Here is a 14,353-nt window from a genome sequence, read left to right as displayed (position 1 = left end):
TGCTAAGCAAATCTTCCCCACTTCCCACTTTACCTGTTATTCTTGACTTTTCAGGAGATTACCCAAGTTTTCCCAGTGTTAGTCCAAGCTATGGGTCCAGGTAACCACTTTTCTTTGTCTGAGCATGGACTACCTGCCCATATGCAGCACTCTAGCCCATTTTGTCCAAAATTACTCTCTGGAATCAGACACTGAATGATGTTCAGCACTGGGTTTAAAACATCTCTGCATCTCAGGCCTTGCTACTGCACTGCAAAGCAGGCCTTCAATCCAACATCAAAATACTGAGAGAAAAATGGTTTCCCAGACAGGAAGAGGACTGAGATAGACAAGAACAAGTAAGGGATTCAGAGGTAAAATGCAAAAGGTTGTTTGTGCTGATGTGACAGCATCAGGCTGGACTCCAACATTACCATTGGAAGGAAGAATTAAAACATTTGAATATCCCCTCTTGGAGGTTTTTGCAGTGGAGTTGTTGTTTGGTTGTTTTGTTTGTTTTATTTCCGATGTCACTCTCCTACTTGGCAGCTCCCTGTGAACATCCACAAAACCACTCCACCTCCTTCCTTACTGTGCTCCTGCCCCTTCCTTGCCTCTTGTTCATTAACCATCACTTAATTCTCTGCTTGGCTACCAAAGGATAAACATTTCTTCTTCAAGAGAACTATTTTATGGCAGGGAAATGCAGACTCTGCTTCTCCTTTTGGAAAGGCTCCTCCATCTTCCCCAGTCCTTGTCGGGACATCCCAGTCAGGATTAGCAATGTTATACATTTTACATTTGTCAAACCAGGCTCAGTGTGTCACTTAGCACTGACTGTCAGGAAACACCCATGAAATGGGCCTCCTGTTCCCTTCTGTCATAGCCCAACCTCGTAACAAGTCCCAGGGCCAGTGGCTTAGAAGAAGACTGAACTCAGCTGCTGCCAAGCCACAGCAGCAACCTAAGCTCTCTAATTTACCCCATAGTCTTACCATGAAGCACTCTGGATCCACAATGAAAACAGGAGCAGTACTGAGCTCAGAGTTTTTGCATGTACATGTAGGACACAATTCTGAAATGTCAACAGGGGAAAAAAACAACCCAAGCCCAGTTTACCAGCAGATCAGGGAATTAAAAATCTCAAAAAATATGAACGGAAATTTTAGCACAGAAAGAAAATTACTTTGCATATTCCTAAGTTTTAAGCATGGAGACCCTCTCAACAGTGTAATCTGGAGGTGTTGCTGGGTACATACTAAAAACTGTATTTTATGTGTGTGCACACACATCCCAAAGGGAGAATGTCTTTGTGTGTGCATATAAAATATAAATAAAAAAATACACTTGTGAATTTTATTTATAACTGAATGTGGGTATTTCAAGATGGAGAAGAAGGAGGACCCTGGAAACTAGAGGTCTGTTAGTGATATTTCAGTACCTGGAAAAGTTATGGAGAAGTTTATTCTGGGAAGTATTGAAAAACACCTGAAAGAGAATTGAGTCGTTGGTCACAGCCAGCACAGCTTCATGAGAGCAGAGTCCTGCTTATCAAATCTGATTTCATATCATGGCAGGGTAACCCACCTAGCTGATCAAGGGAAGTCAGTAGATGCAATCTTTTTGGATTTTGATGAAAGTGGCACCTGTGGTCCCATATGTGCAGTGCAGTTGCTTCAAGACAACTTGTGGCAGCTCACAGGTATGGGCTTAGGAATCTAGGCTTTAGTGTGCATCCTTGAAAATCTGTGCTTCTGTAAAACTGAAGGCAACATTTCCATATCTAATAAGTTGTGCCTGATGTGAGTGTAGTCCACAGACCATGCCTCAAAATATCTCTGAGATGAACAGCACTGTCCAAAGATGTTGAATCTGAACAGCAGCAAAATTAATTTAATAAATTATCCTTAATTAAGTTTAACCTTAATTAATTTAATTACATAATTAATCTGGCATGACCACATCATACTTACATTTACATTGAAAACTTCAGGATAACATGAAATAAACTGAATACGGCACGACAATAAATAACCAAAAAAATAATGTGCTGATTTTCACTCATTTCAAATTAACTCAGTGTACTCCTGTGTTTCCTGGTTTGTCACTGTCTCCTATTCATCATACAGCAGGACTGTGGGATAAGAATTTGGTCAGGGAAGATGGCCCAGACCTGCTGGACTGCATGTACTTTCACATGTAATGAGCTGGAAATTTTTGCCCCACAGTTCCATCTCATTTTCCCATTTGACTACCCTGTGCTCTTCCCCTTCCTCAGGTTTCATTTCTCTCTTGCCTCCATTCTGCTCCTCAGCTCTGTGCTCTCTGTCCTGCTGCTCCCCAGATTCTCCCACTCAGATGTACTCATCCAAGAAGGAGTCCCTGTTCTTCTCCTCTACATCCCTAAGCAAGGAACCTTTGTCTTCCCCCTGTGTTTTGTAGCTCCTCACCCTCTCTGACACTGAATTCTCTTTTCTATGTCTTGTCTCTCATTTTGTTTGTCTTTTCATATTCAGTTCACAGTCTTCTCAGTGCTGCTTTATTTCTACTCCCTAAGTAGGCATGGAAATTTATAGGGCTGTATAAATACATAATAATAAATAACCATAATGACACCACATTAAAATTCAAGCCTACAACACCAGCAACTACTGTAAGAGAAGTAATTTACAGAGGTTACGTGCACAGAACTTTGCTGAAACTTGGTAAGGGGATTAACTTAAAGAATTCCTTATTGGGAAGTTACTCATTATTTGCTGTGGATAAGTAATATCTGGTATATCATTACCTGAAATTGCTTTGTAAACACTGTGCTCTGAACTAAAAATCAATCCAGCTGAATGGGATGGGATTTAGGTGCCAAGGAATAAGCAACTAATGCCATTGCCAATGGTCTGGGATATGACCCTCAACTGGCAACTACTGCTCCATGTGCACATGAATTTCCCAAGTTCCTGTGCCCTCACTGACTGCCCTGTGAGGGTTTCTCTCCTACCCTGGCACATCTAAAATGACACTCCCCACCCATGTTTAGGCAATCAAGTTCCAGCCTTGTGTCCTCAGCTCTGAACTGAAATGTAAAACTCTAAAACAATCTACCTAAGAATAACCTTGAACTCAGCATCACATCGAGAAAAAGTCAGGAAGGAGAATTCCTTTGATGTCGACTTTGCAGTCAGTTTGCAATCCCTTTACTCTTGGAAGTGTAAAATTACAGAAGAAAACTAGACTGGAAGTGAGTTAAAGGTTATAAATACCTGGTGTCAGGAGTATGACGGAGGTGACAATCAGGGAGCAGATAACGAGAATAACAAGTAAGGCAATTGCAATTCCTTTCCAGTTCCTTTGAGGAGGATTACTCCCCACCAGCTCCTAGAAACATCAAAAGAAGATGAACATTTAGAAAATGGCACTTAGACATGGAAACAAGCACAGAATCTAGACAGCAAAGTATGTCTGCAGAACTACACCCTGCAGCCACGGTGGGTGACGTCCTTGAGCTGAACACAATCCACGCTGTTATAATTAATGGGGGCATTAATTGAATTAATCCCAAGTCCTTACACAGTGAATAAATGCAATGCACCCACAGGTGGCTCAGTAGTGGAACCCACACTCCCCATTACCTCCTGGCACTCAGGCACCAGCCCAAATCCCAGCACTCATCCAAACGCACTCATCAACGCCGATTTCCTACCAACCCTCATTAAGTCTGGGAATGAGGAGCTTTACAGTAACTTTCAAGAGACTTTCATAATAAGATGTCAGAGAAGCATACAGGAAGATAAATAATTCACAGGGGCATATATAGAGATAAAAATCAATAAGGATATCCCCCTGGTGAACCTTCCTGCCTTCCCAGAAAACAGGACATCTCCTCAGGGCATTTTGTGTGCACTCCTAGGTTGGTAGGTCTAAGCAACTGAAGACAGGCTCCTTGTCTAGCATGTACATTAAATTTAATCACGTCCTTAAAACTTTAGAATAAAAGCTCCATCACCGCTCACTGATCAGCTCTGACTGCACTGTGGTTGCACCATATGTTCTGCCTGTGATGTGTACAGCACCCCTGCTCTCAGCACTGAGGGTTTTATGAAGTGCTGTGCTCGCATTCACAAGATCTTAAACATTTATTGCACTTTCATGTGTTTTGCTGGATTCCTCTTAGCATTTTGCATTATATGGGATTTCGTGCAGGCATTGAAGCACCCCCAGGAATGGTATGAAGTATTATGAAATATTTCTGGGAGGCTGAATTCGGTCAAGTGATCTGGTCTCACAGCTAGAACAACTCTGGATGCTCCTCCTCCTTGTAAAACTCATCCATTTAGGATTTTTGCCTCATTTCCTTTATTATGAGGGATAGTGTGTCTAAAACAGAGCTGCTTGTTCTTCTTTAAAAGACTAATTTTTTTCATTTTAAATTTTTTATGGAAATAAAAAACTTTCTAGTAGACTAAGTTCTTCTGTTATTCAGAGTTTGTTTCACTTCTGTTTCTTGTACACGGCAAAAAGACTGGAACAGGCAAGTCAGGCAAACCTCAGAGTTTTGTTTTCAGAAGATGCTGGGAAATATTTTTCAACCTTTCCCTAGAATGCATTTTACAGAAAAAGTTAATGTCTAGACTCTCTTTCCATATGTTTGGGATGTAGCCACTACAAAGAAAACCAAGTTTGAGGCATTAAACACCTGATGCACTCCATTATTTATTCTAGTTCTGGAAAAGCCACAAGGTTGCTCTCCCTTCTGGCAAAGAGGGGTAGAGGTGAGCACACCTTCCCCTCCCTGTCTCCCCCTTGCATTTGGCTTTCTATTTGAAGTGAAAAATAATTAGAAGGAACAAATTCATAGTTTACTATTGTTACTGGAGAAAAATTTGAAAAGTGGGTCAGGAGCTTTGAGAAATGCAATTTTGGCAACAATCAGAATAAATACTCCCATTTCTACAGATTCTTTACACTAATTATGAATACAAATGTTAATCAATTTAGTCTTCTAACACCAGTTTTAGGAAACTGTTATGGTCTCCATTTTTCAGGTGATGCAAAAAGGCACAAATGAAAGTCTGTGGCTTTCCTAGAGAAACAAACTGATAAATGAGCCAGGGAAAGAATGCAGGGCTTCTTCATAAGTGGCAGAAATGTTCTTTCTTTCACATCAGGGTGCAGGGGGATCTAGAGAGAAACAGGAGAACAGAGGAGAAGCTGCTGAGAAACTCATCCAAGCCCTCACAGTGTCTTGGGACAGGGGTGAAATACTGAGAGTGTTACAGAACTGACAGCAACAGTCACAGTCCTGAAAATAATCTAACAACACTCTCACCACAAATGGTCAGAAGTTTTAAAATTGAAGAAGAAACTAGATCATGGACTTGAATAACATCTACAAATCCAGACATAGTTCAAAAGATTAATAAAACCTTGCATTAAGTGTGATTTCCCCATCCATGAGTCCTGTGTGATAGAAATACACACACGTACTTGAGCTTTCAAGACATCTGTACTTGCACTGAATCCATTATCAAGTCAATCCCATTAATTCTCCAGGCATTCAATCAATATTTGAGCAAAATCTCAACAAAAAAAAAGACTGTGAATTTCTCGTGTATCAAGAGGAGGAACACTATTCATAAGCAAAATATTGGGGTTTAATACACTGCAAGGAAGTAGAAAAGAACATTTTCACTTTCTTTTCAAAATTCCATCAGGAAGTTTCCCCTGGTAAAAAGAAAGGAGAGATAAATGACTTTTCAAAGAAAGACAAACAGCTTTATTCAGCACAGGTTTGGAAAGCTGCTCTTTTGTTCTCAGTCATTTGAAGTCTCTTTTGATAGAATCGCTCACAGCAAAACTGCAGACACATCACACCATACTCAGGATAGCACTGCCACCTCAGGTTATCCCTGTCTGTATTTCTGTTAATTCCAGAGGGATGTTGCTGTGTCAGTGTGACCAGCCTTTACCTCCAGGGCATTACAGCCTCACCAGCCTGTGATACCCCCTGCCAACCCTTCACTGGCATTTCCCACCAGCAGGCATCAGCTGCCCGTTCACACTGCTCAGGGAAGCTCTGTGCTTGGGACTGAAGCCAGGAAGGTGCTTAATTCAGCCCTAGGCAGGTACTGATTCAGGCACATAAATGATCTTGAAGTGGCAGCCCAAAGGGTGCATTTCCAGCACATGGCACAAAGCTGGAATTTGCCTGTTCCTGATAGACCCAGATTGCAGGGATAAACATGGAGATCTAAACCCACCAGCAAGCAGATGCCCTTTGTATTAATCCTAAAGATACCAAATTTGGGTTTCATACTGAAATTTGAGCATATGACACAAAGGGAAATAAACCAAGCACATATGGTTTCTGTTCTGATGAAGGGAACACGAAAGAAAACATTAAAGTCACTCATCAGTAGGAGCCACCTCCTCTCTGCCTCACATGAGGCACTAACACAACATCTCCACAACCTGGGCAAGCAAGGTAAAACCCTTCAGCCTGGTTTTCTCCTTCTTTGCCTTTGATGTTTTTTTTTTTTTTTTTTACCTCCTTCTTCCCATTACACAAAAACTAAATTGATTTTGGATTTGGAAAGTAAAGCAGATGTTTCCACAGGTTTTTACATAAGCACACTTCATTGATGCTGCATATTAAAAACTGCAAATGCTATCTCTTACATCTTCATTTGTGATTGAAAAACGTCACTACCCACCTATGAAGTTGATTTTGGAGCCATTAATCTAGACATCTACAGTATTTTAAGATTCTAAAATACAGATCTACAGTGACATATTTTCCTGCCTGGGAAAGAATCACTGTGCTGACATGTTATGGATGAAGGCTGGATGCGCTCCAATCCAAGATGCTGTCAACAAAATTATTTCTGGCATGTTTATTTGAAACCTGCCAAAATCCTGCCAGCACAGTGGTCATATTACAATAATATAATAGCTTCTTAAAACAACTCATCAAGCACAACTTCTTTTTTCCTTTTTAAATAACCATGTTCTGTATGGCTGGAGGACAATACAGACATCACTCATCAAGTGTAGTTATTATTTAATAAAAACTTATACATCCTGGACCAAAATCTTTGAAGTATCAGTAGTGAGATAGTCATGGTGGGCCTCTTAGTCTTTGTCAACACAGAGCTGCCACTTTTGTGCAGTACCAATAAATCCTAGGTGTGTTCTATGAAATATATACATTCCAGACACAGGTGCTGTATTTAGACGTTCCCTGCAGAAGCAGGTGACACTGGGCCATGGAGACTGAGCTCTGGACCCAGTTACACTGGTGTAAATCTGAAGCAAAAGATGAAAGAAAATCCTAGAAATTAATGGTATGAAATAAAAGCAGGTGCAAGAGGTTTTGTTTGCTTCAGAGGTGGCAGGATGGGGATTTATAGCAGTAATTTTGTAGTTTCCATACTTGCTACTCTTGCAAGCTCTGTTTCTTGCTTCTTTTTGATTTATTTCCAAATTTTGGCCTTAAATACAACACTTATAAACACAGCAAATAAAAATTGTTCTAACAAGCTTGTTAACTTTGTTAATTGAAAAATGAGTATTTTACCTTTCATTCATGCTGCCTAATTCTGAATTAGGACTTCTGTCTGATGAAATGTGGGTGAGTGGGGTGTCTCTTACAACTCAGCTCACCAAGTCCTGAACATGGCACAGAATAAAATAGTATAGGAACACTGTTGTCCAAGACAAAAAATCCTGTGAAGTTCAGGGGAAAAATAATCTTGCTGCTAATTAGTTCTTTATAATACAAAACTGCAGCAGATTACACCTGCTGAATAGTACAACAAATGAGCTGAGGAGTGGGTAACTCATACAGTTATTAGATTATCAACCTTATGTTGCAAAAAAGAAACACTAATTGCAATGATAATGGCAGCAAACTAGATGAGTTACAGTGATTACAGCAGGAGCTCACTGAGAATCCTGGTTATTCTGCTGATTGATACTGCATTGCTGTCTCAACACAGTCCTCCTGCCTGGATCCTCCACTGCTCCTCTGCCTTAAGCCTAGGATGGAGGTTCTTCACGGGAAGGAATCACTTCTGATACCCTGCTTGGCACAGAGGAAACCTCAGCCACTAGAGAATTTAGGAAGCATCATAACACAGATGAACAATAATAAGCATGTAACTGCATCATTCTCACCTTTGAAGTCAAGCTGAGTTACTTTTGCTTGGGGATATTTTATTTATTTTCTTTCCTTTCCCTCTCCTCCCTACTTGCCTCCCTCCCCTCTGCTGCTGCAGACCACCCTGAGCTGTGCTCCAGCTGGAGTGTGATGCTGAATAACAATCAGTTTCCAGATAGACACAGAGCCTGAGCCTGAGGCTACAGTAAACTCAGTTGTTCAGATGCTAAAGGTGACACTTCAGAGTGAGAGGAATAAAACCTTGCTCTGTTTTTACAAACGAGGAATGGCAGGTACGTGGGCTTTCCTGCAAAACCCCAACAGAAATAAGAGGGATAAAACCATCTGCCTGTTGTGGTGATGAAAGACAACTATGTTATGTTTTTCTTCATCTTCTGTTGATGCTTTTACTAATAGGGAGCAATGACTTAGTAACAGTGAACATCTTTGCTGCCCACTCCCCAGCACTGTGAGACAAATCTTTTACCCTGCACAGAATGCAGAACGCTCTCCAGCCCTGCATTTCTGGGAGGCTCTTTTATGAATGCCCTAAAGCCATTCTGCTTGGCTCCATCTCCTCCCACCATTATCTGCAGAGTGCAAATGCTCAGAGGCTGGGCACTAATGGTGTGTTTGAGAGTGAGTGAGGGAAAGATTGTACCTGTAACACTCAGCTCCCCATAAAATTAAACCCTGCATGTTTTATGCTGTGGTAGAGCTTGCGGCCTCACTTGTTTCTATTACAAAGTCAATAAGAGAGAATGAATGCCATCTGCATCCCACACCTAAGTGTAGCTTTAACAGACGACAAGTCTTCCATAGTTTAAGAGCAGAAGGCACCAGATCCTCAGCTAGCATTGACTGACACAGATCATTGGCTCCACTGGAGCCAAGAGAGTCTGTCAGCTGCAAATGAAACCCAGTGCTGCCTCTGAGTTAAAAGAAAAATAAATCCATAAAATGATTTAAATATAGTAATATCTGGAATTCCTAGATGTTCTGGATTGCAGAAATGGATATTTAATAACTTCCCATCATTTTTATAGGCATTATGATGAAATGGTTTTGGATCACCTCCAGACCTTGCAGCACTAAAAGATTAATTTAGCATCTCTGTGTTTTGAACTGGCATTTCACATGACTTTCATACCCAAGGAGAGTAGCCACGCTGCAACACCCTCCTATGCCCTTACAGCATCTGTAAATAAGCACCACTGCTATTTGAAACATCCCCAAATTATTCCTAGTGCTTAGGGTCAGAGCGACTCCATGGAACTTCCAAAATAAATTAGAACCTTGGAACGGGGACTCTGAAATTCTGCCAGAAGCCTGTTCTCAAGGTGACAAAATTCATGCTGCAAACACCATCTGGACCTGTTGCACTCTGAGTGGTTCCAGCCAGAGGCAGGGCCAGCCTCTGACCATGGCCAGAAGAAAGGAGATGGCAATACCTGTGTATGGCACAGGACATATGTGACTACAGATCTCTTTAGCCAAGAACTGTGTTGGCCTTGACTTAATGTCATTTTATTAATCCTTTCACTTTCCCCCCATTAGTTAGGTCGATTCTGGTGCTGTAACACAGATGGTTTTTATAGCACCTGGCATGGTGGGACTGTGAATCCTCTCAGGGCCCTTAGCTGCTACTGTAATTCAAGTCATAATTAAAGATCCATTCACACTACTGACAGAGCCCATAAAATCAACAGCATTTCTTTGATTTTATTTCAGTGTTTGATATAAGCACACACATTCATCCGCTAAAACAGAAGCAAATCATCTCCTAGAGTGAAATATCTGCCATGGCACCAGTAAAACTTGGTTTGATGCTTAGGGTTTTATTCCAGAGGAGTCTGTGTGTTCACCAAATCCATGAAAATGCTTGGCAAGTCCAAATGCCACAGATCATATCACTGATCCCAGGACCCCTCTACACCACAGCAGTTGCCAAGCTCCAGTTTTTCCACTACAATGCTCTGACAGCCTGGCTCCTTCCAAACTGAGCCACAACACACATGCATGAGCCCTGAAACAGCTCATACCCATGCAGAAAGCATCTGCAAAGAGTGGTGTTGCCAAGGCATGCCAAGATTGCATCTCCCCACTCTACTTCTTAAAGAATTAGGGTCTCAAGAAAGGGGTAAAGAAACTTTTCTGAAAGATTTGAGAGATTGGCAAAACAACCTCTCAGCTTTGTTTTCTCCCCTAATTCCAAAAAAATGCCAACCTCCTTACATTGTAAAAAGGCAATTCGGATTTTTAGTGAAACTGTATTTCAGTAAAAAAAGAAAACATCATTCAATCTATGACTCTGAACACCAAGAAAGAATTTGTGATAAGAGAAATAGTGAGGTGTTTAATTCCCCTAGGTAGAAAGACAGCATTAAAAATACGGTTCAATATTATATTTTATTAATTCCTAGGCATTTTTTTTTTCAATTTAGTTTACAAATAATTTTTTTATAAATGGTACAGGAAGGAAAAAATGAGGCAGACAAGGTTTAATTCCTAAATAACTTGCTTGGGAGCAATGTGAGGGAGAGCTATGAGGACAGCCAAGGTTTGAGGTCACTGTGGTGCAGAGACAGTGGGAAGAGGAATATGAAATCCATATGTACAGCGGCGGGGGGGAGGGTGGAAATGGATTTTACACAGCTTATTTTCAAGCACCAGTCATTTACAGTTTTGAAAAAGACAAAATGTTTGATGTATGGATGTTTCAAAGACAATGCAATTGCATTATTCATCATTGTACAAATATTTATATGAAGGTTATACTTATAATTTTACCTTTAAGGGAATCCTAATTTTCTGTTGTTTCTAGGAACAAGTAATTTTTGATATGTAGGTCTCTAATGTTGCAGTATGTAGCCAAGACTTTAAATAAAATTATGGAAAGAATATTCTTCTCTGATAAATTTTTAACTAAGTTGAACAATGGAAAAAGAAAGTGTAAGTGTAGGCCTGCATTTTATACAATTCTGTTAGACAAAAAGACATTAGAAGCTGTGGGAGTGGGATCCAGTATGGAGGCTCTTCTCTCCCAGCTAAGTGGCCTTCTCCCCAGTCAGTACAGCCAAGAGTTTTTGCTTCATCTCTGTCCCCTTCATCTCATCTACTGAAACTTGCATTCCTGGTTTCACAAGTAAATAAAAAACAGTAAACAAATATGTTCTCTTGTCCCAAGGGTGACTGGCTGAGCACTCCTCTCACCCAAAAGCCAAACTCTCTGATACTGGAGTGCAGCACAACCTCACTACACTACAACAGGCCCTGGCCCACTCCATACACCAACATTTTCTGCAGCACTCCTGTGACAGTCCTGCTACAATGGGCCAAAACCACACCTGGGAGCACACTGACAAACCACACCAGTGGTCACCTATGTTTGGTCCCCTGCACCCCTCCAGGGTATTTCATCATAGAAATGCAGCCCTAAACTTCATCAGGATCCCAAATTCAAAATCTTAGCATTAATCCCCAACTCTCCCCCATTTGTGTAATTCTTACACTTAAGGAAAATCATTTGCTTGAGTCCCCATTTTACTCACACAGAAGTAAAGGGAGGGGGACACAACAGTGAAAGAACAGATGTTTTTTATATGTTTTATAATGCTGACTATTTCTTTCTGGCTAGCAGCAACCTGTGCTGACATCCATGGGCATCACTGGGATGATGAGGCAAGAGGCAAAGTCCACAGGCTGTGAGACTGTCCTCAGTAGCTGGGAGACATCTTACTTCTCCCAATGGTATTTGCTTGGGTATTTCTCAGATATTCTTGAACCAGAAACCACTTCATGGATATCCTGATTTGATGTTCATGAAGCTGTTTTTTTAAAAAAAGACTGAATTCCCCCAGGCCCTTCTCCAGCACTATCTGAGGACAACTGTGGTTGGAAGCATTACAGTTCTTTGAAGGGTGCTCGGGTTCTTGGCATGAAATCCCAGCAGCTGGCTCAGCACCGATGCTGCTGTCAGGAAAAGCCACTCCAAGGTCTCCAAAGGTTTATGAGTCTTATGCTTGGTCTGTTTTAATTGATTTCTGTTTTTGCTAGGGTTCTCACAGCACAGTACAAGGCTTTGCAAAGTCATTTATTTTAATTTTCAGAACTTCCTGGTTGACAGCAAACAGAACCAACAAACATTAAGTCATTTTTCCTCAGGAAAGCAAGATGCCAAATTTTCCATACTGGGTTGTGTTAACTGTGGCACAACACCACAGGAGCGTGACTCCTTGTATATAAAGAACACTTTTCTTGCTCATTTTTCATTTGAAAGAATTATCCTTAATTCAATACAATTCTGAGACTCAGTAAGCGAATTACAGAGGGAAATGGAAATATCCACATTCCCACTCAAAAAATAATTAAAAAGAAAAAGAAGCAAAACTGATTGAGATAGAAATTGCATTTTTTTTTCTCTTAGAAGATCTATTTCACAAGGGTCCCTTGCCACCAGGGCCACCAGCAGTAAAGCCACTGCTTTCCTGATGATTTTTAATCTCCCTGAACAATTCATGTTACCATCTCAGGAGCAGTGACAAAAACACCTCTTCTCCTGAGTCATGCAGGTGATTTATCCATAAATGTAGGGACATAATATTGAAATAAACATGCTGTAGGATTTGAAAAGAGAAAAATCACTCATGCAGACTCAACAACTTATGTGTGACAGGTTCACTGCATCCCATGGAAAAATGCTCCAAAGCTGGTAAGGAAAAAAGCATCCAAGAAAGAAGTTTCTTCTCCACACCTCACCAGCCTGTTATTCTCACAAGAAGCAGGGTTTGGCTTCTGAAATTGAGGGCTTTATCAGACCCAGCAGGCAAAGCTATGGTCACATTTCCCTACAGAGCTCAGCACAGTTTTGGATCTATTTGTGATCATAACACACCTTAAAAAGATCCTCTGTCTTCATATATCCCTTTCCTTCTCACTCCTTTTGCAAGGCTTAAAGACATCCTAAACTTGTGATGCTGCACTGAACCTTCCAGTAGAGATCTCCCTACCAGGCACCAGTCTGAGCCCTCTGATGTGGGGCTGCCAACAGCACATTGCACCATGCACGTGCCAGTGTCCTCAGAGCTGCTCAGGTCCTTAAATCCCTGTGGCTTCACTGGGATTCAAGCACAAGATTAGTCCTGAGGACCTTTGCCTCTGTGCCTCTCTTCACCTGATCTAGGTTAAAAGATAAAACTCCTCCACAACTAATAAAAGAGTTCAGAAGTGATCAGACATGGAACAGTGAGAAAGTAAATGACAAGGGCTGGAATACTGGTATTTTTAAAGATAGATGAGCATTAGCACAGCCAGGAATTCATTTACCATGTGAAAAATCTATTCAGGGCAGAATGGGAACTCTACCAATTAATGTACTTCACAGATGTATCTCTCCAATAAGCAGAGTTACAGGGATCATTTTTCTTTGACACACACCATAAGGGAATGAAAAGGTTAATGTAGTGTATATGAATGCATTTTTAAAAATCAATTTAAGGGAATTTTCTCTGCTGTAAATTATGCTCTGGCACCAGAGAAAGCCATCAAACTCAAATTAACAAAAGGAACAAAAGAATTTAATCTAAAACTACATTATGATTGTGTTTCTCATTGGTGCACACAAAAAAAAATCAGCAACATACATTTAATTTTTACCTCCTTTGATTACAAAAAGGCAATTATCAGTGAAAGATAATGTTGAATCATAATTAAAAGCAGGACTCTCCCTCCTACCAGCCTGCAAAGCACAACATTTTCTGTAATGCAATATAAAGTCATTTTGCTTAGGAAACACATTTGTCAGCTCTCCTCACGTTCACCAGACTGTGACCCCTTTACCTCCTCTTGCACACACTCCTGTAATCTCAGAAAAAGCAGGGTTTGGCTTCTGAACTCCAGACTTCCCATTCAGCAAGACCTGACATTGGCCTTGCTGCAGCTGAAGGCATGAAGCTTCTCTGGACTCATGGCACCTGTCTGAAACAGTTTTCAGATTTCCCCTAATTTTAACTGGCAGAAGAGCAAACACCAGCTGAAATCCTACATTTTCAAGAGATCCAAAGCAGTTCCCATAACTTCATGGCACTGCCACAGGCTCTCCACTCCCCATCATCTGATTTGCAAACTGTGGACTCCTCTCCCCTTCACAATACACAGGGTGTCTTCCCTACCCGGAGAGGACACTGAGCAGTACAGTGACATTCACACTCAAAGCCACAATCA

General features: G+C 41.0%; 1 protein-coding gene across 4 annotated transcripts in view; it reads right to left on the bottom strand.

Moving 5' to 3' along the window:
• DPP6 (dipeptidyl peptidase like 6) overlaps positions 1-14,353 on the bottom strand; it is a 543,541-nt gene that overhangs the window by 166,186 nt on the left and 363,002 nt on the right. For 3 of the 4 annotated variants that reach the window (XM_069006390.1, XM_069006388.1, XM_069006391.1), the window contains exon 2: positions 3,237-3,351. In XM_069006390.1, coding sequence (XP_068862491.1) covers positions 3,237-3,351 — 115 coding nt within the window. Of the gene's footprint in view, positions 1-3,236; positions 3,352-13,969; positions 14,049-14,353 lie in introns of those variants that run through there. The other variant, XM_069006389.1, reaches the window with a different exon arrangement.

This window comes from Aphelocoma coerulescens, chromosome 2, assembly GCF_041296385.1.
Source record: "Aphelocoma coerulescens isolate FSJ_1873_10779 chromosome 2, UR_Acoe_1.0, whole genome shotgun sequence".
Classification (NCBI taxonomy): Eukaryota; Metazoa; Chordata; class Aves; order Passeriformes; family Corvidae; genus Aphelocoma; species Aphelocoma coerulescens.
Note: the sequence above shows the minus strand (reverse complement) of the source record. Positions and strands in the feature narration are given on the sequence as shown.